Source organism: Corylus avellana, chromosome ca7 (genome assembly GCF_901000735.1).
Source record: "Corylus avellana chromosome ca7, CavTom2PMs-1.0".
Lineage (NCBI taxonomy): Eukaryota > Viridiplantae > Streptophyta > Magnoliopsida > Fagales > Betulaceae > Corylus > Corylus avellana.
In genome coordinates this window covers 5,538,513-5,566,452 of record NC_081547.1, presented here as the reverse complement: position 1 = coordinate 5,566,452, position 27,940 = coordinate 5,538,513, and the positions used below count along the sequence as shown (strand labels likewise).

The following is a 27,940-nucleotide window of genomic DNA, read 5'->3' as shown; positions in this document are numbered from 1 at the left end:
CTGTATTTAAAAAAAGTGAAGAGCTTCTGCTCGTGGAAAAAAAAGTGTGGAGCTTCTCACGCAGGCAACATATGATTGGAGGTCTTGATTGTCAACCTTCAACATTCTAAATTCAACGAACCAGAAATATTCACATCAATTTACTCCGATGATATGTACTGTACTTTTTAAGTTATGGTAAAAGTATTTAATTCTGTAATACAATAAAATGATTACAACCTACTTTTTATACTTCGCTCCGCAACAGTCGATGCAGCTGCAGATACAAATCAGCCTGCAGAGAAAAAATTTCCGTAGAAGACACAACTAGAGGATATTTTCAGACGGCAAGAAGACAATCCCCTTGAATTTTCAAAAATCAACGAGTCAAGGATCTTGACAACCCAGATAACCCAAGGCCAACAAAATTGATCATCTGTATTCTTCACCATTCACCAGCAATTCCATCACCAAATCATTCCAAGAGTCTATTGGCCCAGGCAAGCACCAATGTAGACAATCATTCTGAACTACGCCATTCTTATCCTTTGCAAAAGGTTGGAATTGCCTGTATGGTCCAGGGTGCCCGTCAGGCCTCAATACCGAAAGGCGGGTTGTATCTAATAGCTTCAAGACCACCCCGTTTTTGGATCCTACGGCCGCAGCCTCCTCAAATTCATTCAACTCAATGTTACGCATTGTAGAGTCTATATCTCTCATATCAATCTCACCCTCTTTGAATGGTACTGTTCTATTGCAGTACCCCCCGCTGAACCATTCTCCGTTCTCGAAGTGGTCCGGCGTGGTGGTTCTCAAGAAAACGAACGCCTTATGGTTGTTACGTGTGACAAAGTTGAGAACAAGACGAAGTGCCTTGCGATATGCATAGTCAAATCCTAGCTCTGTTAAATTCTTTCCAGGGCAGTAGTGACAGCCTGCGACGGTGTTGTTCTCATGGTAAATTGCCGTCTTGAGAAACCATTTTCCACCAGCAATTACCGCGTAATCAAAATCCTTATATTGATCGGTCCATTGTTCATCAAGTTCATCAAGATAAACCTGGACTTCCGACAACGAAACTCCATTCATGTCCTCAAAGATAGCTGCTTTTATGAGGAATGGGGTCCAAATTACTGAAAGGGTGAAGTTGTGAGCAGGAAAGCGCCATCGTTTGGATCGGTATTCCTCATCGTGGTAGACCTCAACAGCTTGTTCCACCTGTGGGGCATAATCACCAAAATTTGATTGATAACACCATATGTAGGACCAAATTGTTGAATACCGACAGAGGATACATACAATGCTCCAAAAGAAACAATTTCAAACAAAAGAATTTAATTAAGCATGTCAGGTGGCGGTACGCCCTAGTATATCTATACTGAAACTTTCTAAAATTTGAGGTCATGGGGTACCACCGGAGGGTCTAGATTTAGAATAAAAATACTATAGAAACCTGTTCCACTAGGCATTTTCTCCCTAGCTGGGTATACTGATGCAAGAGAATATGATAAGAACAAAACAGAACATGACAAAGACAATTAATTTTATCCATTTACATTGTCCACATATTGCAGCAAACATTCCTTTTCTCATATTTGCGATTGGTGAAAATAGAACACTGTTACCCATTCTTTCTTCCCCTTTTTTACTGCAAGAATTCACTTGTTGGTGATAAGACAAACTACACTAATTGGTGTTGGCTAGACCACAAACATAGAAAAAGCCAACAACAGTAAGTAAGGTATCTATTTACTAATTATTAACGTTCAAGAGAAGCCATATGGTATTGGTAGCTAAACCTGCTTAGACAAGACACTACAACTTCTTCAGGGGCAGTAGTCTAACCATAGAAGTGGCAGCTCTCCTCCACAGATGAAATAAAAATTGATGGTTGAAGTTGTACTATGAGTTCCCTCCCCCATTGATCTAGCAGCACCAAAAAGAACTACGCTAAGAAATGGGGTACAAGCCAGCATGCTTTCGTACCCGTATTTTAACCAGAACCTTATGGGAGTAGTTACTAGATAAGGATCCACGGCAATTACCTATTCGAATTGCTAGCAATTTGGATAGATAATTTGAAAAAACTGAAATGGGATTCACATGTTGGGTAAGTAGCTGAACAACCCAAAATTTATTTGGGCAAATGGATCTCATATAGGCTCTTTTACATTACCTGCCCGAATTGCTGTGGATCCCAATTCATACTTGGGACCTCGCCCCCACAATGTACATGATAGAAAGTCAATGTAGAAGTGCTATAGGTACTGTACATAGAGGCAAATCTTAGTTATGGGCTGGCACATGAACAACTGATGCCCCACCATTTCTATTCAGTCCATAGGGGTCACCTATTTAATTAGCAACGAAAAAGTGGCTAAAGTTGTAATAATTGACTGAATCAAGGATGCTTAGTTTGTACTCATAACCTTGCAAGACATAGAATAAAGCACACATTGATGATTCCAGTTCTTGAGCAAGAGAAAAAGGCATATACATGAACAATCAAGACAATTGCAAAACCTGATTTGAAGAAAAAATGGCACACAAAATTCCAGACAGAAACAAAAAAGAAACCAAATCCTGTCCAAAAAAGAATCTGAGATTTCTAAACATACTTAAAAACTATAATTTTTAAAGTGTACCTGAGAGAGGATGCAAAGCAATGACTGCACATGGTTACGAGAGATGGAATCACCAATAAAGGCCCATGACTTGTTCCTCATAAGATGTAGAAATCTCTCAGCATTGAATCTGGGTAATTCACAGTCCCTCGGATTCCACCTCCAGTAAAGGTAACCGAAATCTGGCCGCCCGTTCTTGAGACAATTTTGATGACCTTCAATCACGTGGCAGCTCTCATTTGTGTATGCTGGACCTGATTGGTCAGCTATCCAATCTCCCGTAAATATATCACATTTTGCTGCAACTATTTTTGTGTAAAACAAGATGATCAATATGATGGAAGATCGTGGTAGGTAGTGGTCAGCAGAACTAAGGAAGCACAATACAAAAAATTAAACTGAAAAAGAATTCACTATGCTTATTTATCGATCTGCTTTTTAGTGTAGAAAACGAACATTGTATATATTCTCCGATATTGCTTTCAAGCTTCAAACTAGAAAAGTTTCTGAGTGCCCAACAACTGAACAGCAAAGAAGTAGCTGAGTTGAAAGATCTAGCTAGACGACAAAGTGAAAAAGATCAAACTCTTTAGATTCGAAATCTCCCATGGTGAGTTATGAATTTGCGTATTCAAGCATTCCTAAATAGCAAAAAAAAAAATAAATAAATAAAAAAAATGGTAGGCTGATTTTTTCTCAAAGGAAAAAAGAACAAGAAAAATAGATTAAAGAACACCAACATCAACATGGCTTCAAATAAACAAACTTTAAAAAGATGGAAAATTTCTCACCGTTGTCAGATGTCTGGGTCTCATTTTCAGGATCAACAGAAGAAACGGACGCTTGAATAGGAAGAGAAACTACAGGGGACTCTGCATTTTGCTCTGCAAGAGGGGCTGTCTCTACCACTGAAGAAATTCTGAATGAATCAGAGGAGAAAAGGCGAAAAGCGAGACCCAATAAGAGAAATGAGACAGCAAACTTCACAAAGACATGATTGAGTTTGTGAAGTGACGACAGCTTCGAATCCCACCTCATTTCCTTCACCATTTTTGGTGTCAAAAGAGACCAAGAAAATCTCTGAGCGGTGAGAGAGAAAAGAGAAAGATTAGAGGACGAATTTAAAATAACATTTTTTTGTTTTGTTTTTAATTTTCTCCCGTCCCAACACACACAAAACGGTGTTTTAGCATGAAAATTATTAAAGGTGGAATGTAAAAGAGAAGATTATTTGTTGTCTATTCTCTATACGCTTGCTTGCGGCAGTAGCCGTGTGGATATAAATATAGAAGTTTATTACAGACAGGTACGTGTTGTCTGTACCTTTTTATTATTATTGTGACGGAAATATGTCGCCTCAATAAACATATTTTTTTTGAAATCTTACCTTAAAATATGGTTGGACTCCAAATCCAAGTGAAAAAGAAATAGGAAAGAAAGACAAAAATGTATATTTGGTGTAAGGTAATGGGGTACATGTGCAGAGTGCAGGGGAGAAAAGAGAATAAATGTCAATCGGTCCAGATTTGAACATTTCAAGCTCTGATTATTTTAGATTTTGGTTGCAAGTTGGAGAGAGAACACAAATGGATCTGAAGCACATGCCCTGTGCTTCTCCTTCAACTTCTATTGGGTAGTACCGGATGGATAGCTCAATTACAGCTGGCTCGAACTTTACTTACTCATCATGCTTTAAAGTGCTGTTACATCGTATGCTAATGTGGCGACCTGTCTCTCTCTCTCTCTCTCTCTCTCTCTCAAGTACACTCACACATACACATGCAAATCTTGGCCAGCTAATAAATTAAGAAAATACATATATCTTCACAACTTTTTCTAGGCAACATAAATTTGATAAAAACAAAAATACACCAAGAAAGGGGTGAAAAAGTCCCGACCAAAGCACAATACTATTAACACAGTACCATAAAAAAAATTGAACATTAACAAATGAATTAGTACGGTCCAATAACTCTAATACTTCAATACCCTTTTCTTGTCATGGCTTTCAAGATTGTTCCTCATCCCACTTGGTATATATATCGGTGAAATTGGGGTGCTCAAATCACTCATAGTAGGCCCTTAAGGCGTTCTAGAAGTGGTGCAATCACCTCCTGACGCATTTGGGAGTGACTAAGATTACCCCCAAAAGGTTTTGGGGGTGGTCTCGGCCACACCTAGTTTTTGTAATAGGTGGTGTTAAAGTAATGATTAAGTGATTAAATTTACTTCTTTTTACTAGCTTAAGTTTTTGGAATAACTGGTAATTTAATATGGTATCAGAGTCAAAGGTCTTAGGACTAGGATCGAACCTTGACTTCGTCAATTCACCCCATTTAAATTAAAAATTCTACGTGTTGGACCTCACCTATTAAAAGAGAGTTTGAGCTTACACGTGATGATGAGTGTTAAAATAATGATTAAGTGATTAAATTTATCTCTTTCTACTAGCTTAAGCTTTTAAGATAACTGGTCATTTAACAGATAGCCGGTCACCCCACTGCATTTTCATATTTTTGCTTTTTAAAATTTTATTTGAGTATTTAAAAAAAAAAACAATGTAGTGTTTTTTTTTTAAAAAAAAAATTATTTTGGTTCAATTCTAATAAAAGCATATATATATATATATATATATATATATAGTTAAGTTATCAAACTAAAAAATATGAATAATTATTTTATTTCACTTATTCTCATTTTCAATAATACTTGTTTTTTGTTTAAAGAAAATAGCTAGTCAATCCGCAAAATAAATGACTCATATATTATTTTCTTTGAATATTTGCAGTGTTATCCACTCATATTTTGTATTTAAAATAAAGAAAAAGAGAAAGCAAAATAAAGGAAAGAAAGAAAGAAAGAAAGAAAAAAAAAAAAAAAAAGGAAAAAGCTTCTCTCTAGAATTTGTTGTGCTTTCTCTGTTTTTTTGCATGATGTTCCATTCTTGAGTGGGACTTGTGCAATTAGTCACATCATGGTGATTAAATACTGTGCTTAACCAAATCTAATTTCCTACTTTAATCATTGTTTCCTTTTTACTTCCTTTTGGGGATTCCATTTCTTCAAGAGGTAGGTGGAAGCTGAGACTCCCCTTTTACGTAGATCACTCCAAATGTTTATTTCATTATTAAGTATGTGATTTGTGTCGAATTATTACACCTGTTTGGAGATTAACCAGATGTTAATGTACATTAAGGTACAACGTTTGGTATTATGTTCATATCAGTCAAAATGAAAAACCAACCTCCCACCGACATAATTATATTTGGAAGGGAAAGTGAAACAATCTGAGGGCTTAAGCATCCTTATTAATTGATTAAGACACTTGAACTGGGCTAAATTGCTCTTAATTTATGTAAAAATATGTAAATATGAATGCTATTATTAAGGGCATTGTGTGACAGGGACTCCCGTCCTATCTTCCTAATGGGAACGCAAAAGCTTTGAATTGAAAGGCTTTCCGTCTCAATCACATTTATTAAATGGATCTATTATTTGACCAGAAAAAAAAAAAAAAAAATTGGATCTATTATTCAGTGAGAAATGTCTATTGGCCTGTAGCCTCATGAGTCACGTATTCAGTCTGAAAGGGAAAGGCAACCCACTGTCTTTTCCTGGAAGAGATGTGCTCCATTTATTTATTTATTTTTAGCTTCCTCCATTTATTTATCACAAAGAAACAATAGCAAAAAGGCTCAGATATAAAAAAAAAAAAAAAAAAAAAAAAAAAGCTGAGCCCACTCACGTGTTTTTCTACAATAATAGATAAGGCGACTTAAAAGTAATTTGTGTTTATGTGTCGGTTTCAAATTGTGTTAATGTAGAGGTATAAAATTATATAAATAAATTTTAATTCGATAATTTAATTAAATGAGTTAGATTTATCAACCGTAACTCTTTAATTTCATGTCAAAATTATAAGTTGTGACAAAAATTACTAACTCTAATATTGAACGGCCTCGTTCTAAATAGTTGGAAAAACAAGCAAAGAAATAAATAAAAAATTATTCATTTAGCAAGTGAAATATTATAAAAACGTCACGAATAAACTAAAAGAAATACCAAACCCAATCTCAGTTTTTCAGTTTGTAGTGGCCCAGGTGCCCTTCCAGAGGGCACTAGGCTCAGAAAGTATGGGCCCATTGTAAGTGGCCCTCATGAATTGATTGTGGACCAACGCTTGTCCATAAAACTTTAGGGCCCTCCATCCGAAGCGCACGTCTTTGTGCTTTTGTACCATATACGGTAATGATTGGTCGGATCAATCTCCTTAGAAATTCGATCCAAAATACTCTTGACTTATTAATTAGCTACATTCTTATTTTGCGGCAATTTTTTTTTTTTTTTTTTTCCTTGATACATAAAAACAGCCTAAATCACTAATTTGATAATCTACAAGTTTAAAGAAATTATAGGGAACCTTAATTCGAAGAGAAAAACTTCATGCATGATAAGGATACTTCAAATTGTTTAAAGACATACACGAAATTGGGAAGTCGAGACCCAAATTTTGAAATTTGTATATAATTTGAGACGGAATCTAAAGACTCCCAGTTGGCGGTTTTCCGATACTTCCTAACTCCAGCAGAGGCGGACATCTGAGCTAAGGCATATATGTTACTTTATTAGATTGGTTTGTATGAATATACTACAAACTTGAATTTATATCCGAAAGGTATTTATGGACAAGAGAAAAAATAAATAAATAGAGAAAAAATATGTAATCTAATATTCGGGAGGCTCAGTGCTCACTCAAGCACTTTGAAGTTTGGGTTCCTGGGCCACCCAAAATGATTTTCCTAGTGAAGCTTTAGCCCCATTGATAATTCTTGCCCCTTAGAAAAGGATACATACAGAAAGTGAAAAATATTAATAAACTTGTCATCAGAGAGGCCAGGAAATAAGCGAGAAAGTCTAAAATTAGGGGGGGTTATTAAAGTGGAAGAAATTGTCTCAATTGGGTTTTGATGCAAATGGCATATAGTTTCTGAACTTTGACGCCAATAAAAACCAAAACTCAAATTGCAAGATTAAAAATAAAAGCTGCTAGAACAAAGCTTTTAATTAAATAACTAGGCAACAGGATGAGTACTATGAACCATACTATTATATTAGTTCAAAATAAATTTCAACCTCAATAACTACGAAGAACATAATTCCATATACAGTAAGAACTGGAATCAGATCAAGGAAAAAAAAAATTACTTGATTTACATATAAAAATACAAAACATTGGCACACATTTACTTTGGGTGTGCAACAGGACAATCCCTTTCAGATGAATCAGGGTATGTTTAGTAACAGATATATAGCTTTCGGACATCAGCGGCATACCCACCATCTAACATCATATTATTCATATCCGTCAAGGTGAGAAAACTTAGGGTAGATCCTCTAAATGAATTTGTTAAGATGGTTTTTCCAACTCTCGGACAGGATGTCTTAATATTTCCAGCATGTCCAAACTGATGATAGAACTTCGTGATTTCTATTGATTAACAGTGGCTCCTCTTGGAGGTTTCATACCAAATCCATGTTTTGCCTTCTCAACTCTGTTCAAAATGTCAATAATGATTTGGTATTAGATGAATGAATTAATGCTTACAAACTGAGTATTAAAATATTAGATGAATGAAAACATCATGATAACTGGAAACACAATCAAGGGTAAAATAGATTTTTGTCAAGACATAGAAATTGAGAGGAGGTCATTCTGTGAAAAGACTCATTTCAAAGACAGAAGAAACAGAAAAGCTATTTTTTTTCCCATATAATCGAAACATAGAAAGAGTGTTTTGTGAGAAGAAATATATACTCCAACACCTCAGCCCAGGACATGGCTGACGAACATCAAAAGGGGGAAGTGGAATTGGTTTTCTAGCCGTGGGTGCTAACTGATTACGGAGTAGTTGAGTACAGATGATGCAGCATGTGGTAAATGCATATACAGCACAGATTTATTGGCATGCATGCTAACAGTATCTTCTAGAAAATGTATATCCCCCAGCTTTGCTTTTTTTTTTTCAAACAAGGCAAAATTCTTGCAAGAATATAGAAGATTATAGTATAGAACAGTGATAAATTTGTCTCTAGTACCCATTTCAATGCACAACCCATCTTTACTAACCTTGTACACCTTAAGGCCCCCCCCCCAACACACATCATATTACACAAGCCATCTCCAGAGCCCTTGAGGTCATCATGTAATGCTTATCCCTGGTTAACCAATAATCATTTGCCCATTACTTTGCTACCTGCCTCTCTCTCTAACCTAGGACACCCTCTAGCTATTGTCTAGTATATGAAACAAATGAATGCTACATGGACTTTCGAGTACTAAAAATTGATCTGTGGAATAAGAACTGACATGCAACAGCAGACGAATATGCAAAGTTATTGATTTAGGATGAACTTGAAATTCGTTTTCCTTTCCACAAGGACCAGGAAATTGGATCTAGCTATAAGAAAAATACTTGGATGATAAATAACTCACTTAGCAGTTTACTACATTTCATGTAATTAACAGGTACACAGAACCGAGGAAGAATTAAGAAGAAAAAAAAAGGCACTTACGTTGGAGCAAGTTTGCCAAGGCTATCTAGCTCCTCACCAGTGTCCTCATCCAGGACTCTCCCAGAAATCTCAATGATGTAAGATCTATCTCTACCAGTGGGAAGTCCTCTATTAGAGAGCAAGTCTAAATCTTTTTGGTGAAGCTCTCTCCCATTTACAAAAACACCAGTATTTCCTCCAGCACAATTCTCTGGAATGGGATAATTGAACTCTTCAATGAATGGCTGCAAGAGAAATGCCAGTCATCATGAGCAACACGACTAGGAAGAAAATAGAAAAACATGAGTGATGGACTAATGCTTTTGTCAGAATTAGTTGATCTTACAGGTATTATTCCCAGACAAGGCCCACCAATTATACCCCAGAATCCAGCTCGGAAATCATACCTGGTTAAACAAATTGAAAAAAAGAAAAAAAAAATCCATTAATACAACCGGAGTATGAGAGATGAGTACCCAATTCTATCAAAAGCACAGTTGCAAAGGAGACAATTAGTTTAGAACAAAAGTTTTTAATGATGAACATCCTGATTTCCATATAGAGAATTAAAAAGAACGTATGTGAGGCAGATGGATTTATGTCAAATGAGGCTATATCCAAATGAGAAACCAGTTAGCAGAATTAAATGCACGAAATATTCTGATCAGGTCCAAAATATGGTTGATGTTAAAAACAAATTCTTTACAACAACAAAGTTGAAAATTCTGCTGATATAAAGCTATTGAACTCATTTTCATCAAAACCGTTATTTGTCTTTACCGTAAATAATCATGCATCTCTGTTACTACCTCACTCTGCATAGGCTTGTGAATTTAAAGCATGCATGTCTGATCACACAACTTTGATATAGCACTAATAACAAATTGCAATGTTAATTTGAAGCAAGCATGCCTGGAGGATTGATGCAAAATAGGCTTATGAATGTATACTTACCAATATTTTCCAGGTTGAATTGGTCCAGCCAGCTTTTCAGCCTTCTTAACCACACGTTCTGGTATGAGATGACCATTTACTGATACATTACTTCTGTGACGTTCATCTGTTTGATTAGATCTAGAAAAATCCTTAAAGCTTTTCTTGATAATGTTAGCAAAAAATGATTCACCCCCTTTGTTGTTTCTTGGCTGATCGTCTTCTCTGCTTGCATCCCCAGAATCTTGAGAGACCCCAGTATTGGAGTACTCATTGAATGATACCTCCATCTCAGTAGCAAGTGACGCCTCTTTCAAAGAATTTTGGCGTGTGGCAGCCTTGTGAGGTTTCCCCTTCTCTTGATCTGAACGACTACTTTGGTTTCCCTTCCCAAGACGGTCCACAGCATTATTATTAGAAGAATAATCAAAATGTTCTTGAAGAGGTGAACCGGGAGGTGGTGGAGACAGAACAGCTCTGGTTGGTTGCTGACTGGAGTTGTTGACTTCTTTTGAAGCAATTAAGACTTCTGGACCATTTTCATCCTCAGAGGTGCTGGGGGATGAAGAAAGAAAGCTTCCCATCTTCTGAGCATTGATTGAGTTCAAACCCGGGCCAGTAGACAATGAAACAGGTTCTCTATCTATTGAATGAAAATCGTAACCAGAAATATCATAATCATCAGAAGAGAAATTAGAACTATTCAGGTTCATGTGGCTGAGGAAATGCGAAGCACTGTCTTTCACCACCTCATTAGAGCTACCATCAACATCTATGGGAATATCCTTTGTTTGTGCATGAACTGAAAGAACTAGTTTCTTGTTGATGACAGCAAAGTTGATTACTGCAGAACATGCCCCACATCGCATTTTTTGTTTATTCTTCACGGTCAGAAGTACTTTCTTGGGAAGTTGCAGTAGCTCAAAGCAATTATAACATGTTACAAAGGGGGCACCATTTGCTATGGGACGGCAATAGTGGGCACCACTGGCTAACACCACCCTACGAGGATGACAGCGAACAAAACCACCCATCTCAGAATTAAGTTCACTCGGCCATCTTGCATGGCGTTGTGGATCACTAATGCTTGATGGAGGAGGAATGACAGACCTAGAATTATGACCAAGTGGACCAAATGCCCCAGGTTTCTGATGATGGTACATAACAGGATTGTTTGGGACATCCGGAAACCTTTTATTGCAAAAAGAAGTGGGTGGAACTGGTGCTGAGACTCGCTGAAGTTTGTCATAACAATGGAGACAAGAGCAAGAAGGCTGGTGAAACATTGAGTTAGCTGGGTATGGCTCAAATGAGTTCGGATTAGAGTCAATATATTGTCCAGAAAAGTATGGATGCAATGGCTGTGGTGGGTATTGACCAGGTAACTGGTGTGGAGCTCTCCTAAGCATTTCAGGTCCAAAAGGATCTCCATATCCAGGATTATGATTTGGATTATGCATTTGAGGAAAGAAGCTATGCATGGCCATTTCATGCCTGTTGGTATAAGGAAATAGATCAGGCCAATGATTGGAACAAGGGTGGCCTGCACCATGTTTATCGGACCCAGAGTACTGCATTGGAGCCCTATTTGAGACTGAAGAACCATTTTGAAACCAATTATCAGGGCCAACATAAGGATCTGGAGGAGCCATCCTGCCATCAAGAGGAACCCTCTCTTTTGGTTTTTCACCCACATTACAAGACTGATTAAGTTGATCCTTTAGCTCATCCAGCTTCCTCAAAAGCTCAGCTCGATCTTGTTCAAGATACTTAACCCTATTAGCCCCATCTGGGTCATCAGGGTTCCTAGATGATTCCCCAAAACTATATGAAGAATCCAACTTGTAATTTGACGGGCCCTCATCAGGATAGTTTGAAGTCGAAAACCTCACACCTTCGACATCACTTCTTGGGTTTCTTCGAAACCCCTCCATCTCACGTCTCTCTCCCATTTTCCAATCAGACATCCGACCCGATCTTTGGAATCTTTCCATAGATCCAATTTCAGAATTCAGTTCTCCTTGTTCCGTTCCCATTGCTTCACCCAATTCATCTCTTTTTGTGTTCATATCGAGACCAGTCTCAGTTACCCAATTATCAGTTGCAACCTTAGATTCATTCCCATATCGCTCAGCATATGCAACATCATCCTTCTTTGAATCCCTTTGAACACATTTCAAAGAGTCACCATCTGGCTTAACATCTGTATCGGAAGCATCACTCAAATCAATCATTCCTTTATTCGAGGAATTCTCTGATTTAGCAGGTAGTTCGCATAACCTTTCTTCATCTGACTTCTCGGACAACCCATCTCCTTCGCGATTCTCTTTTTTTGCTGCAAATTTAATTAACAAGAATACTTATACTCAAATTTTAGTTAGAACTTTACTTTCTAGGGGGGTAAGAAAATCAAGTGATGTTCTATTTTGTTGCAGAGAAAACGAAGGAAATGGTCACTAGTTGCAATGTTAAACCTCATGCTTAGATTTCTTTTGGCATCCAAAAATATTAAAAAAACTCAACCCCTACGCCCAATGGTTGTGTTGCTTGCTTTCCCTGCTCTTGGGTTCTATACAATGGAAATTTAAAGCTTCAGATTTTGATCTCGTTTCTAATGTTTTTTTTACAAATTAGAAAGATATTTTCTCAGTGAAATGCAATAACGAAAATTCCACTCTTGAATTATCATTGGCATAACGAGAAAAAATAAACAGCGATGCAGCTTTTGATTACTCAGAAAGGGTTAGATAATATAAAACAAAGCAACATTTTGATTGTGAAGCATAATAAAAATCTTTCGACTTCGGTTGAAGGGTTCCAAAAATTCGAAAAATCATTCTCATTCTCTCTGTCTCTAAAATTAAACAAACAGTTTTTACATTACCATTTAAAGGGAAGAAAAATACCTCGAAGAACAGCACCGCAACCACCGCACTGATAAACAGAGTAATCAGCGAGCTCCGGGAGAAGATTTTCACACTTTGGGCAAAGAACCAACCGTACTTTACCGGAGTCCGCCATTGGAGACACCCAAAGAAAGCCAAACAGAATACGACGACGTACCAAACAAGAACAAGTGAACAAGCAGAAATATCCCTTTTTTTTCTTTTTCTAGGAGCAAGTAGAAAATCTTAAAAACGAGAAAAGATGCAATATTTATAGTCAACGATTGACAGCTGAGAAAAACAGGAGAAAAGGACAACAGAGTATGAGCTCAGCTAAATGTTGTCTTAATTGAGAATCACATCTAATCCAAAGTCCGTACAACTTATTTGATTCTTCTTTGAAGGGTTAGCCTCAGCTTTCTCAGGAACCAAACAAAGGGGAAAGAAAGAGGCAAGGATTTTCGTGGAGACAAATATTTCGGAAAAAGACCGGGGTAACGCCTAGAATTTGTGAAATGTTCTGAAACTACGTTCGAGGAGGTTGTTCTATCAAAGTGAGAAAGCTTCGGGGAGACAGACAGAGAGACAGTGGGGATCGTTTTCCAATGATTTAGGGAAATGAGATATTACCAAGTTAAAAAAAAAAAAAACAAACCTTAATTTAGGGTCGTTGGCCTCCAGCTTTACTCTTAGAGAAGGGAGGAAAAGCAAAAAAGTGGAAGACCAGTTTCTCTTTGATTCTTCTCTTTAACTTTATTCGCCATATCTCTCTCTCTCAGCGAGACTCTCACTTTATCTTCTCTCTTTCGTTTTCCTGGGTGTTTCTTGTTTGCGACTAGTGCCAAAAAAGCACGGTTTTGGCCGTTATGAAAAGAAGTGAAAAGAGTTAAAGACGTGGCCGCTTAAAATCTTAGGCTGACAAGTCTGTGTTTCTGACCACGCTCCATCACCCACCCACCATTTTTCTCTGCTGTGGTCCCTCCCTTTCTCTCTTCCCCTGCTTTTCTTCTTTCTTCTGTTCAGATTATATGTTTTGTTTGTGGTTCAACTGCCCCCATTGATGTCATTTTGCAACTCAACTCCTCGTGTTCATATTGATATCAACGGTACAACCTACGCAATGGCTGAGCTTGTCAAAAATCAAAATCATTTATCTGCATGGGCTCTGCTAAAATATTGCCTGAAGCATATCTGCAATTTTCATTACTTAAATATAATCTCAAACACAATTTAAAAAAGATACTCTGCGGATGAAGTATTATTATATTATGGTTATAAAGAGCCTTATTAAGATTAAGATGATGGTGATCGAACTAGTTGCCATTAGGTAAGCGTTGAATTGGGAACGAAAAATTAAAAGTCAACATATGATCTTTTTCTAATGCAATTTAAAATTGGAAAGAAATCTAGAAGACCCATTGTTTAACCACTCCAAGCAAGAAACTTGATTGAGATTCAATTTTCTGACTTTGAATGGAATTAATATTTTGGCATGGTTCCGCAACTAGTATATTCAAATACGTATGAAGTATAAGGTCAAAACCAAGTTGGATGGTCTTTACTCGTAATGGATCCAAGTATTGCCACTTCATATAATCAACCGCACATATTCATTTACGTCGTTACTAAAAAACTTACTATTGGTGACGACATCTCTCATCATTGATAGCATTATAGGTTGTTGCAAAAAATACCTTACATGAGACAACTTGTCGTTGCTATTATCAAGTTATCAGCCACAACAATTTTGAGTTGTCATTGCTGATTTGTACATTAGCAACGACTATACAGAATAATTTGACATGCATGTTAGCAATGATTGTACAAAGCTCTTCGGATGTAACGAGCTCGTAGCACTGGCAATGGAAGGTTTGACCACATGATCAAAGAACACATAAATTACATTTTGAAAAGTTGGTTGAGTGGTATCATCGATCATCAAAGCATGCAATGAACATTCTTATTACAAATGATGGTATCAAAGTAAATAAGGAACCATTATATCACACACAAGCTTTAATTAGCTACTTTAGGATCCATGATCAAGTCTCCATGGGCATGCATAAGGTTCGTACTCGTCTGCACCAGAACCTACCCTGCAACCTAGAGTAGCTAGGTGGATTTCCCTCATGAAGTTGGTTTTCTAAAAATTATTGATTATTTTTAAATATTAAATAATGGAATATTAACAGTAAGAGAGTCAACTATAATAATGCATAAAATTTTATAAAAATAATAATTGAAGAAGAAAAAAAAAAGGAGAAAATCACTGAACTAATAAAATTTATGAGTTATTGGAATGGGCTTTGAGAAAATCTCATCACAGAACTAACTCAACCCAGCTCACAACGAAATGGGCTTACTTGAAGCTGCGAGTCTAAAGTTTCCAAGATCTGTTCAATTTGGGCCATCCGAGTTTGTTCAATTGGGCTCACCCAGATACATGATTAAGTGGGTCGGATCTCCACTGACCTTTCCTCATTCAGCAAAGCCCAGTTTCTTTCGGCCACAGCTGTAAGAAATCCAGCTTAGGAATCATAAACGTTGACACTAGAATGGGTTGGGGGAGTTATTTGGACCGCTCCAAGTCAAAAGAATTGTCCATGATCCAACACAGTTTTGACCCGACATGGTTGGCGGGATATGATGGGCTCGGGGTTGGGTCTGGGTTGTGATTCAATTTCAACCCATTTGAAAACCTTGGACGAATGGGGTTTTCATATTAATCCAAATAATAATATTTTCTTTTCTCTGAATTTTTCAATGAATTTGTCTGCAGCTTTGGTATAGGAATAATTAATTAAGTTTGATTATTGCAATATTTGGTTTAATACTAGTTTGAAGATCTTGATTTGATCAGCGGCAGATCCTTAGGTAGGCCAAAAGTTTTAATTGGATTTTTAATTTATAATAATCCATTATAGAGTTGTGAATAATTGACATTTGTCACCGTTTTTTGAATCGTGCCAAGTCTGAAATGGTGGACTTGGAAGTGGACGGACATTAGTCACCACAAATCTAGTGGCCGACACAAGTCTAGTGGTGATTACCATTAGATCAAATAGTGGTGGCCACCATCATCAATCAAGCTGCCAAAAGTGTTAGTTTGACAAATGATGAGACGTTAATTTGTTTATCTCATTTGAAATAGTTAATCGAAAGAAAATTCTCAATGAGATCCACCTCGAGTATTACATTCAAAGATATTAAATTATTGAAAAATATTCTAAGTTAAAAAGTGCTAGAATTCATGATTATAGGCTTGTAGCTTAACTTAGTAAGAAAAGATTAATTTAATCATTTAATTAATATTTTAATATTTAATACGCATCGGCTTAATTTTTTTTATTTGTTATCATTATTTAAACATTGAATGTTTAAGGCATAAAGATTAACGCCTTAAACAAAAATTAAGACTGCTGAGGGATCAAATAAAGAAATGCAAATTGAGTCACGCATATGGATATGATCAAAATTATCAGAGAACAAAAGGTTAGAAAGGAAAAAGAAACAAAAACAAAAACTGTCGTGTCATGTTAAAGTTTAAAGCCAATACACTTGATATTCAATAGATTTATTAAAAAGAGTGTTCTTTGAAAAACATAGTTACACATTATTTACTCAATTCGATACAATCCATACAAACGAGAAAAAAAAAAAAAAAAAAAATCCGAATTATACAATAAATCATCATGATTTCCATATACGTACTGATATATCATGATTACCTGTTCCATTGATCATATGATATGTGTTTCTATTTCCTCCACAAACCAATCCTTTTACGAAGGGCAGAAAGCCATGTTTTCGTTTCCTTCCATCGTCGTATTGTCACCACCTTCCTCTTCCACATCTTCCTGATCACAGCAAATTCCTTCACTCTGCCCACCATGGAAGACCCTCTGAAACTTCCTCCGGGGGGGCTCGATACGATCGAGGTGACGACAACGTTGTTTGCGTGAGGGAATGGGGCGCTGAGACGCTTTGATCCGCCGACATGTGGCAATGCCATCAGATGACGATCGATGATATGACCAAGTGTAACCAATTCATAAGAGTCATACAGAGGGCTGCCACAATCCCATATGGCTAAACCCCGATCTCCTTCTTCTTCTTCTTCATCTTGATCTTTCCCTTCCAATGTTTTTTGCATCTGGGTTTCAAAATTCAAACTTCTTTTCTGTATCAGATTTTGGTTTAAAGGGAGTTTCCTAAAGAAACGGAGAGACAGAAAAACCTTACGTTTCTTTTGTGCCATTTCATATTAATTATTTAAATCCTTGAGGTTACCAAATTACCCTGTTACAGCGAGGAGCTGAATAAGTATTCAGTGGGGACGATGTTGTCCTTGTCATCCTTGAACATGAAGGTGCCCTGTATTTACAGAAAACAAAAGAATTCTCGCAGTGTTTGGTGTTGAATACGACAGATCCATCTTGCTTAAATATTGGCTTTCAACAAGAATACCTGCTTAGCTACACATTCATAATGACACCAACTATAACATAAATAATCTGCATTTTCAAAAGCTCCAAATATATATATATATATAATTGGAATTTGATTAAATTAGCTGTCTTTGAATCAGGGAGATGCTAAATGCGCTAAAAACAACTTTTAGTGCCTCGTGGGAATACACGAAAATGATCAGAATTCACAAATGCATGATGTTTTCTTTGTACCTAATATCCATATTTTAATACTATGATCTATATCTCATTGTCCTCCGACAAATATTTTTATTATGGTAAGTGTTTTGATGTTATAGTTTAACATACAAGATTGTTTACCTTTTCACGCATGTTGACTGAGATTCGCTTATAATACACGGATTTAGGATTGAGATTTTCCTTCAAAATTTCAGGACGGCTTTTTTGTATCAAACCCGATTCGATGTTGAAAAGCTTACGGTTTAAATGAGTTCTTTTCCTAGGCTTAGTCCATACTCCATAAATATTATTGTTTTCTCGAAAATAGTAAAACATCGCTGAAATTCTGTGGACGTAAACCACATAAATCTCTATGTTTTTTGATAGCTTGTTTTGGCGTTCTTCTTAATCACTAGTTCTGGGGAATATGATTAATTTTCTAACAATACGTTTATCATAGTTATTCATTTAAATCCATGGATTTATGGCGTTTAATTAAAGTTAACAATTCTGTTCTACTACTTATCAGCACCTTCTAGTATTATGCATGTTTTTTTTTTTTATATATAAATTTAATTTTTCAATAAGGATTTGATTTTTCCTTTTTCTTTTTCTAATAAAGGAGTGTTATCCTAGACTATATAAGTAATACACTCAATTGAATAATGAGACTTGAAATTTATAAGAATTGTTTTTCTCTTTGTTTGGTGAGACTCCAGTACTCTTGTTTCTCTTTGGCTGTGGGACTCAGCTGTTTCTTCTATTTCCCTCTCTTCTGATTTTCTTTCCCCTTTCTCTCTGTTTCCTTTTCTTCTTCCTTAATTTATCCTGTGCGTGTTTTTGAATCAAGGACAAGAAGCTGCGGAATTACTTCTTGCTTGGTCGGTGGAGATTAGTTGAATCCCAAGATGTGGTGAAGTAATTAATTCTTGGTTCTGTCGTGCAAACACCTGTATTGTATTTTGGTGAGACGTGGGCCATGTTGATTATTATTTGATGGGTGTCTCATAATTCACTCATTGAGAACGTAATTCTCAAAATATAAATAAAATAGTGTTTTATAGGCTTATTTCTCAACTTTCTTAAAATTCATTACATTATCTAAAGGTAGGAAAAACCCTTTGAAACAAATTCCCAACGAAACCAAGAGAACACCCAAACAATGATGAATGGATGAAAAGCCTCAACAAGGATCAAGGAGCATCCAAATGGGACACAGGGTTTAGTCTATATCCTTAAATAAGACACTTCTCACGTATCAAATGCTTGAAAACTTACCCAAAAACATGCAAGAGGGCATCAATCGATCATTCAAAATCATTAATCGATCAATGGGTGCCATGTGCATCAATTGACGGATGTGGGATAGATTGATCAATAATCGAAGTACTTAATTATAATAGTTTTAAAAGCTCTTTTTAAACATAAGTCATAGAACACCTGCACATGTGTGTATTTGTGTGTGCCACTAAAAAACTTCTCTAATATGAGTCTCTCTCTCTCTCTTTCTATATATATATATATAGAAAGAGAGAGAGAGAGAGAGAGAGAGAGACTCATATTAGAGAAGTTTTTACATTAAAACAATTTTAAAATTACTTAAAAAGTCTCATGGTTTTAAACGGGTAATTAATTTAAAATAATTGTCACATGTTTAAGTAGGGTGTTACAAGCCCTATTTGAATTCGGATTGTTATCCTTAAGGTTTGCTAAAAGCCTAGGTTTACTTTCCCTCAATCATATCATTTATAACAATTGAAGAAAAGCGCTAGTCACATATGTGCTATTACTCCAAAATGACCAATTAAATTAAAGTTCTTTATAATCACTTATAAAGCTTAATATATATCAAATAATAAGAAACTAATATGAGACTTGACACTCACAAATGCCTTCATAATTTACCTATTCTATGTTAGTTATTCATATTCTCAATAAAGCATTGAATAGCGGAAATGATTCACCCTTGTAATTTTTTGTTTTCTTTGTCTAACTCAAAAAAAAAAAAAAAAAAAAAAAAGGAAGAAAGAAAGAAAGAAAGAAGAGAGGCTTCTTATAAAAAGAAAAGGGCCTAGTTATTTCCCAAAGTGCAAAAAAGCATTCCACTCCAAAAAGTGCCTATCTTTTAGTACTCAATTTCTAGAGTTTTCCCTTCTAATTAAAGGATCCACTAAATACCCGATTTGGTTGAAAAAGTTAATATTTTCTTCATGGGCTCTCTCAATTACGTGTCACATTTGGCTGTTGAGGACTCAAGTTCAACTAACTCCCACACTAATGAGATTATAAAGTTGATAAATAATAATAATAAAAAAAAATATTTAAAATTAGTTTCAAACCACGAACTCTCGCATGCGCGATGGAGCAATGATTTATTTGTGGAAGAAATTACATATATCTTGGACATGCCGTCATCGCCATTGAATACGAACAAAATTAATATGGACTGATACAAAGAACCGTAAAAGCACACTGTAGATATGATTTAATAGGTAAATAAAATATATATATATATATTAATTTTTTATTTTTCATTTGAGGGGAGCCCATGGAGGCCAGTTTGCGTCGTGCCTCCACAAACCCCTTTAAAAAACTTGGATTTTTACTAATGGTCCTCACATATTTGTCATTTTAAGAGAAAGGCCCACTTGGTCTCTATTTTTTTTTAATTACTTTTAAGAGAGAGACCCCAATTCGTCTTTTCATGCTTTCTCGATTGTGTAAAACAAATGAGTAGTTTTGTTTTTTTTACTAACCACGCAGAACTGTTAATTTAGGTTCATGAATCACGTGGAAGGAAGTTAAAAACCATTAATCCATTTTTCGAAACAATAGAAATTGACATTTAAAAAAGTATTACCGTTGTGTTTATCAAGTTTAACCCCTACAATAATAAATAGTTTGCTCCACCACAGGTCCACAGCCCAAGATCAACCTCCCCAACCCATTTTTTAAGCGCCTCCGTGATCTTGCTATTACACCCATTTTTTCTCTTGGGGCAGCAGTGGTATCTATCCATGTAAATTTGACAGGAGATAGATACCACTTCTGCACCAGGAGACACTAATGTTTGTGTTTTGTTGGTTGGTTGTCGTCAACGCAAATTTTAAGATCTCGCAAGCTGATAACGTTAGATTTGTTTAAACGAAAATATATAGATGACATGACACGTAAAAGATGCATACCATATGAAGCGCTGATGGCACGGGTGAGAGAAAGATGGAAACACGTAATGGATGGATAAACATTTATTAATATTAGGTCTTCATATCTCAAACCAACCATATGATCGAGCTGAGTGGGATCTCTGTCAGATTCCATCTTCTTCGATCTACGCATCCTTTTTTGTCTCTTCCAAGACGTGGTCCTGCTATTCATTAGCTCCCTTCAACAAAATGCCACTCACCCCAATACTTTATTTTACTTGTATCTTTCTTTCTCCTTACAAACAAGCGTCACCCCGTGGATTTATTAATTTATATAGGGAAGAGTAGTTAAATTTTCCTTAATTATCATGTAATTTGCAGTATTCTTTGAAGAGATAGAGATAGAGATAGAGAGAGAGAGAGAGAGAAGGGGTGATGTCGGGCGAGTGGGCCAGCCCCGGGCAGCTATAGCTGGTACAAAAGTCAAAGCGTGGGGCAGCATAGCGCCATTGCCCGCACCTAACGAAGATTTTGGACTATATATATATATGTGTGATGTGGATATAAAATATATATAATTGCCGCCAAGAAGCGTATATATATGGATTTAAAACAGGAAAAGATGAAATTGCAATTCCAACCATATAATAACATGATTTCTTAGCTAGAAAGCAACACTGAAGTAGCTCTTAACAACGTTGCCACACAAGATTTGCAGCACCAAATTGTTGGTCGGCCCTACACAACGTGGCGTTTTAAACTGGCTAACAGCACCCCCTAATCCTAGATAATGATATAGAATCTTCTGGAAAGTTCCCCTCCGAACAACTCGGAGCTCCAGCGCCCCTATGGCTTTCACCTTCCGTGAGCTGACATACCCTGCATCCAGAAAAGACCTATCCAAGCAGTTGCAGCATTCCTTGAGAACCTCCTCGCTTGCTTCACCACTTATTTCCAAGAACACAACGTAGTGGCCTGGCTCTGTGGATGACTCAACATGGCTGGTGAAATCAACAACTTCTACTTTTTCTTCCCCCAACACCTTGCCTGCTTCTTCCACAGCAAGCTGTAGATCTTTCTCAGTCGTCTTGTCAATGTTGATGTTGAGCAGAAGATTGCTCCTGCAGACAAATTTAAGTTCTGGGGTGGAGTTATGGAACCCCATTACCCTTACCACATCTCCTAATCTATACCGGTAGAGACCTGCAATTTCATTCAAAATAAAATGTCATTTATATTTCCATTGAGAACAAGCACATGGGTGTGTGTGTGTATATACAATTATGCATTTCATATGTCTCTCCAACTTATCCAAGTCAGTTTTCTCACCAAAGGGTCAAAGGAGCATTTCAAAAAGTATCAGAGAAACTGAATACTAAAGCTATCTTGGTAGTTGGACAACAGGAAAGAGACAGAGGGAGAGAGAATGCAAATCTCTGAATTTTAATAAAATGCACAAATTTATGTGACTAAATATAAAAAGGAATATGCTAATGCATCACAACTAAAAACCAAAAGAAAAGGGTAGAAAAAGTCAAGGTCCAAAGTTGACTATATATACATTATGATCTTGCAAATCCAGGATTTAGTGGCTAATAACTAATCCCTCGTGTCAATATCATAGAAGTACAGAGGTTGTTGCACACATATGAGAAGATGACCAAACATCCTTTTAAGTACAGTACCATTTTGTAGATATGTTTTACTTCCATTCTACATTAGCCAACAACTGGAAAATTAAGGCATTGGGTTCTTCTTTTTCATAATACACGTCCTACAGCCATAAATACTTCTCCATCTTTCCTACTTTCTTCAGCAAGTACAAGATGCAAATAGTTCAACTACTATTTGACACAAACATAATAACCATTTTCAAATCAATATGTTTAAGTGAGCCATGTGTGAGTTTACGAGACATTGAATGAATCAAATTACTCGTCAAGAACCAACTTGTGCTACCTAGATGAATAGCTAAACAGTGTAGGAAAATATTGGGTTTCGAACTAGATATGAAAGAAGAAAGCATTGAGAACAAAAATGCATTAAACAAAATAGTCATGTAAAGTAAAAAACAAGTTGAGTAAATAAATGCAATATCATAGATTATCTGATAAACTAGTGGCATGCATACTGAACAGGGAAACAAAAATGTCTAATGTCTCTGTATATATAGAGGAAATGACAGTGTTGCATATTTAATAAAACTTGATGTTTGAAACATTGATATGTAAAGTAGAGTACACAAGGATTTAATCAGTTTCCTATTGTCGTGCTCTACATGTGGATAATAAAGATGCCAACACAACCTACAAAGGGCTATGGCTGAGGAATCCTTGGAAGATTCAATTCATTGAATATGTCTTTGATCATATGATTAATTCAAACAATTATAGATGCATGTCTTAGCCAGCTGGTTTGGTATTGTCAACTAGTGGATGAAGAATATGTTTCCTGACATTGCATATTCATCAAAAAAAAAAAAGTTTCCTGACACAGCAGATAAACAACGAAAATAATCAAATAAAAAAGACAGTATGGGGAGGAGGAATACTGAATAAGGATAGAAGCTGTTCTCCTTGAAACCTACAGTCACATGGTGAGCATTCAAAGCAATTTTGGGTTATTAAATGTATGGTAGGAAGAAAAGGCAACAGGTCAATTAAATCACTGGCTCAGTGCATGAGAAAATAATAAAACTCTATGAGACCAACTATAAAATTCTAAATAACAGAAGATATGGGACCGAAACAGGTTATTGTGAATTTCATTAATTTTCTACTTTATAAGCAATTCTCTGCATTGTGCAGATGGAGGGAGCAAACTATATATTTCTCAATTACCATTTTCAAAAAGGAATTTAACCCTATCAGAAGAACTTCGTACCTGCAAAATTGGTGACAATGATCTCATAATCTTCACCAATCTTGACTTCAGTTAAACCCACTGGTTTTGGCTCCATACAGAGGAAATTGGGCTCCTGATCCTCAATATTCTCCCTCAGTGGGATGAATTCAAAAAATCCAATATTAGGAAGAATGGCAAAAGTGGCCAACTCAGGTGGCAATTTTGGATTAACGTTTGCTCCAATCCATCCTTCAGAGGCCCCATAATCAGCACTCAAGAGAGGCAGCTCCCCTGCATAGTGCCTCAATTTTTTCAAATAAGGCTCCATTGACCCCGTCATGATCCCATATATGTACTTTGCATTAGGAAAAAGCTCGGGTACTAATCGATACCAATTACTCAAACCTGAACACTTATTGGATATCAAATCAGCCAATTCAGGGTTTGGTTTGAGCAGTTTTGACACAGCTGTTCGGACGGATGGGTCAGTGACTCGACTGCTGAGGACCCCTTCCCTAATATCAGTGCATAGTTCTTCCCAAACAAGTTCAAAGGTTTTGAATGCATGCATGATGCTATGGGCAAAAGTAGAGAATATAAATTCAACTTCATCCCGAAAAATTAGCCCACATAAGAGATGGCAGTATAAGGACTGAGGAAAATCAGGACCAAAAATTACTTCATCAGGGCTGCAGGGTTGGGACTTAATTGCCTTCATCGACATTTTGAATTGTGAATTACGGAAGAGATTAGTAGTAGCAGTTCCAGCTGGTAGACCCCCTTTTGTTTTGAACTGCTTGCTGCTGTAAACAAACTGTAAAGACTTTCCATTCCCAAGAGGAAATTCTCTGCAGAATAATAGTAAAGGTTTTTGCATCAGCAGAAAAGCAATGATACCTAATCAAATTATGAATTTATTTATTATCAAATGATTCTTCCAACTTTTTTCCCTTTTTCTAGAAAACGATTCTTTCAACTTCTTCATGCAATGAAAAGCGTAATATGAAGGTTAAAAGGGGGCGCGGATATCATATAATATAGTCCAATAAGGTATAACAGTCTATGCTCATCAACTGGCAAAAAGGTTTTCTGAAACAAAATATAAACAGAGAATCCCTTTCACTAAATAAGAGTTTATTACTTGTTTCTAAAGGCAAAAGAAGTCCGATATATCTGCATGGTGGAGTCCATCAATTCGTCATTGAAAGGTACGAACTTTGGCTTCCCCTGAGTAGTGCCAGAACTGCAACATAAATTAAACATTTATTCTCAAAACTTCTCTAGCTAGCATAAATTTAAAACTCAGGTCAAATCAGAATACCTTAGTGAGATGGTTGTGATTGGTTTTCCGGTGAGAATGGGAGAAGAGTCACCGTCAGCAATTCTCCGAATGTAAGGTTCTAATTCCTTGTGAGTGACAAGGGGAACACAATTCTTGAAGCTCTCAGGATCGGTTCTTCCATTGAGACCAAGATTCTGCAAGTACTCTGCTGATCCATTTTCTTCCAGAATCTTCTTGAGGGTATCTATCTGAACCCTCTCAGCAGCCTTTGTTGTTGCTTCAAATTCCTCTATCACCTTCTCCTGGTTAAAATCTGCCATCTTCTCTAACATTCTCACAAAGCTTTGACTACACCAAATTAAAAAAGAAAATGAAAAGACATGTTATAATACATCAAAGGCATTCACTGAACTGCATAAATAAGAACAAAATTCATCGAATATGCCCCAGCACATGCTCCAAGCGTGTATCAAATATCGATGAGGAATCCAAGCGGACTGAAAAACCCCTCCTTTTGGTTGCATATGAAATGTTAGAAAAAGCCAAAGAAAACAATTTTATACATATGGCTCTCCCGAAAAGCAACACCTCCAGTCGATAAAGCTTACTGCTCCTCCCAACTGGCATGGTAGAGTTGGGTCTGGTCATTAAATTTTTTGCAGAAAGTGGAAATTAAATAGGAAAAAAAAAGCATAGCATCTAAAATTTTAGAACCTAAGACTCACAAATTTATTTTCTCATGGTTTCCTTCCCTCGGCTTCTCAAGCAACCAAACCAGAGTTGAAATGAAAATTCTTAAATGAATTTGCAATCCTTTAGCAAAAGCTAAAAGTCAACAAATAGTAAAATAATAACAATAATAATAATATTTGGACAGCTACACCGTGGAAATTGGAAGAGAAAGATTGGAAAAAAAAGTGATTAAGTGTGTAAGTTGTCGACTCAAAAATTGAAAAGTCACATAGAAAGAAAGGAGTTTTACCAAACCCGAAAACCAGTCCCTGAGAACAAGTCTCCCCAAAGCGCAAAGCCACAACGAAGCTTCGAAGGTTTCATCTTTTATTCTTTGACAAGAGTCAACTTGGTCAACTACCAGAACTTTCCTCGGAAGCAGATGCTCGGAAAGAACAGAGAGACCCAAAGATTGAAAACCAATTAAAAGCAACAAGTACGTCGATTGAATCAAACACAACTGAGATAAATAAAACAGAACGATGAATCGATTGATCTTATTATTGCCTCAAAGCTAAACTTCTAGCTTATATAAACTCCAAAACTTGAAATTGACTGAAAAATTCAGGGAAAAAGCAACAAGGATGAAGTTAGAAAGTTGTCCAAAAAAAAAAAAAAAAAAAGATCTTCGCAAATAGACGGACAGAGAGTGGCTCTTGGAGAAAGAACACTACTTCGAAATTGAAAAGCAATGAACCCAATTCACAAATTGTGAGAAGTGAATAGAAACAGATGAAAATTACAGAGGGTAGTCCGGAACAAAGAAACACCGGTTTGCGCTCCGTTTGGCTCGCGGGAAAGTAAACACGGAAAAAACTAAAGCAAAGCAAAAGCTCTGAAATTCAAAATTCGTCTCCTTTCCAAACATCACTGACAGTTCATTAGCAAAATTAGGAGCCCAGTACTAGAAACTTTACCTGAAACCGTACTCTGACTCGCACAGAGAGAGAGGACACAACAATGACAAAGAAAGGAGAGAGCGGTTTCGATCTCAACGAAGAGGAAACGGTTAAGAGAGAGCGTTAACGAGTCATCGACTTCAGTGCCAACCTCTCTTTTCTCTGTGAGTACCAAGTATGCACAGAAAGTTAGAGAGCCGTTGATGAAGAAGTGCTTCTTATAGACACTCGATGCGCTTTATATGGCTATGGAGGATTTGGAAGCTGAATGAAGATTCTTCCTCGAGTCGCTGTTATATATATAACAATATAAGCGTTACTTTCACTTGCCCAATGCCGTCCAGATTTCTCTCTCATTTATTTTATTTTATTTCATTTATTTATTTTCCACTTATTTGCATGACAGCATTAGCGTTACGGCAAGTTCCGTTTTTGCCCATGGTTTTGCGCAGGAATTACGGGAACGCCGACCGGTCGTGAGCGTTCGGTCGTGAAATGACGGTCGTGGGCTTGGGTTTTGTGGGGGAATTACGGACCGTGGTTGTGCGTTGGCGTCTGGGATTACCATTTCTGGCTTTTTATCGCTGTATGACAAAAAGCGGAAGTTACAGAAATGGTCGAGATTAAAGGCAGGATTTATGTGGACCCTCGTGCGAACGCAAAGATTCCCCCTTTGGTTTTGTTTTTCTAGATTCTTTTTGTTTTACTAGAAATTTCTGATTATATTATTTATTCTTCTAATCTGTACCCTTAATCGGAGATTAGAAGGTAAAAATGGCTGTTGTCGCATAGCTTTCTCTTGGTAAATAATTTGCATTTAAAGGCCAAGTAGGCAAGAAGCTGGGCCGCTAAGTTAGATGGCTAATATGGGTCATTGCTTCAAGCATACTAAATGGAATCAATGCTACTCAAGAGCTCACTTTGGTTCTACTGATGAGACAGTTTCAAAAATGGTGTCATTTTTAATTTCAAGCATGGTGAGGGTCTAATCGCCAAGTTGAGGAAAATCTAGAAGATTGGAGTTCCATAGAGGCTTGGTGAAGACAACAATGGAGGCTAAAGAAGCTTCATAGGAACAAAAAAGAACATCATATGGGAAGATTGTCTTTCTTGGGAGTGATGATTTGGGGAGGATGAAATTATGGGGCTATATTGGAAGGAGATGAGTGTCATGCCCCCATTTCAAGGGAAGTATGGGAAGTGTGGTGTTTAGGCATACACCAACAAAATAGAAAGTCCACGTACACTTTCAAACTACTACTTAATTAATAATGAAACTATCTTTAGTAAAAAAAAAAAAAAATACTAAAACTTCTAAAAAATACCTAAAAAAAAAATCAAGGGTTGGCCAAATTTGTTTTTTTTTTTTTACAAAAAAAAAAATCCATTTTATAATAAATTTTTTTTTAAAAAAA

The 27,940-nt window shown here is 36.5% G+C and overlaps 4 protein-coding genes across 5 annotated transcripts; all 4 read right to left on the bottom strand.

Annotated features, from left to right (window-relative positions):
• Positions 1-111: 111 nt before the first annotated feature.
• LOC132186331 (protein trichome birefringence-like 25) lies at positions 112-3,786 on the bottom strand. Its single transcript, XM_059600247.1, has 3 exons — positions 3,395-3,786; positions 2,625-2,908; positions 112-1,197 (listed from the first exon to the last, which is right to left on the bottom strand). The coding sequence occupies exons 1-3, from the start codon at positions 3,651-3,653 to the stop codon at positions 412-414; spliced, it is 1,329 nt and encodes a 442-aa protein (XP_059456230.1). The 5' UTR covers positions 3,654-3,786; the 3' UTR covers positions 112-411.
• A 4,011-nt stretch (positions 3,787-7,797) lies between these two features.
• Positions 7,798-13,798, bottom strand: LOC132186330 (protein ENHANCED DISEASE RESISTANCE 4-like). Of its 2 annotated transcripts, none has more exons than XM_059600245.1 (5): positions 12,995-13,798; positions 10,110-12,423; positions 9,502-9,562; positions 9,177-9,400; positions 7,798-8,155 (listed from the first exon to the last, which is right to left on the bottom strand). In XM_059600245.1, the coding sequence occupies exons 1-5, from the start codon at positions 13,107-13,109 to the stop codon at positions 8,092-8,094; spliced, it is 2,778 nt and encodes a 925-aa protein (XP_059456228.1). In that variant the 5' UTR covers positions 13,110-13,798; the 3' UTR covers positions 7,798-8,091. The 2 variants fall into 2 exon arrangements, with proteins under 2 accessions (XP_059456228.1, XP_059456229.1); XM_059600246.1 differs by lacking the exon at positions 12,995-13,798 and adding an exon at positions 12,563-12,627.
• Positions 13,799-16,621: 2,823 nt separating this feature from the next.
• On the bottom strand, positions 16,622-17,348 carry LOC132188616 (uncharacterized). Its single transcript, XM_059603130.1, has one exon. The coding sequence runs from the start codon at positions 17,229-17,231 to the stop codon at positions 16,731-16,733; it is 501 nt and encodes a 166-aa protein (XP_059459113.1). The 5' UTR covers positions 17,232-17,348; the 3' UTR covers positions 16,622-16,730.
• A 3,991-nt stretch (positions 17,349-21,339) lies between these two features.
• On the bottom strand, positions 21,340-26,792 carry LOC132186572 (jasmonoyl--L-amino acid synthetase JAR4). The gene is made up of 5 exons (XM_059600554.1): positions 26,544-26,792; positions 24,934-25,242; positions 24,754-24,855; positions 23,652-24,460; positions 21,340-21,971 (listed from the first exon to the last, which is right to left on the bottom strand). The coding sequence occupies exons 2-5, from the start codon at positions 25,224-25,226 to the stop codon at positions 21,433-21,435; spliced, it is 1,743 nt and encodes a 580-aa protein (XP_059456537.1). The 5' UTR covers positions 25,227-25,242; positions 26,544-26,792; the 3' UTR covers positions 21,340-21,432.
• Positions 26,793-27,940: the final 1,148 nt, after the last annotated feature.

Excerpts from the sequence above, each read along its gene's own strand:
- LOC132186331 (XM_059600247.1), bottom strand. The coding sequence starts at position 3,653 with ATGGTGAAGGAAATGAGGTGGGATTCGAAGCTGTCGTCACTTCACAAA. Across the intron at positions 2,909-3,394 it reads GACCCAGACATCTGACAACG|TTGCAGCAAAATGTGATATA; the intron begins GTGAGAAATTTT and ends ACACAAAAATAG. Across the intron at positions 1,198-2,624 it reads TGCTTTGCATCCTCTCTCAG|GTGGAACAAGCTGTTGAGGT; the intron begins GTACACTTTAAA and ends TATGCCCCACAG.
- LOC132186330 (XM_059600245.1), bottom strand. The coding sequence starts at position 13,109 with ATGGCGGACTCCGGTAAAGTACGGTTGGTTCTTTGCCCAAAGTGTGAA. Across the intron at positions 12,424-12,994 it reads TTGCGGTGCTGTTCTTCGAG|CAAAAAAAGAGAATCGCGAA; the intron begins GTATTTTTCTTC and ends TTAAATTTGCAG. Across the intron at positions 9,563-10,109 it reads ATTCAACCTGGAAAATATTG|GTATGATTTCCGAGCTGGAT; the intron begins GTAAGTATACAT and ends TTGTTTAACCAG.
- LOC132188616 (XM_059603130.1), bottom strand. The coding sequence starts at position 17,231 with ATGGCACAAAAGAAACGTAAGGTTTTTCTGTCTCTCCGTTTCTTTAGG.
- LOC132186572 (XM_059600554.1), bottom strand. The coding sequence starts at position 25,226 with ATGTTAGAGAAGATGGCAGATTTTAACCAGGAGAAGGTGATAGAGGAA. Across the intron at positions 24,856-24,933 it reads ATCACAACCATCTCACTAAG|TTCTGGCACTACTCAGGGGA; the intron begins GTATTCTGATTT and ends TTTATGTTGCAG. Across the intron at positions 24,461-24,753 it reads TCTTTTGCCTTTAGAAACAA|AGAATTTCCTCTTGGGAATG; the intron begins GTAATAAACTCT and ends ATTATTCTGCAG.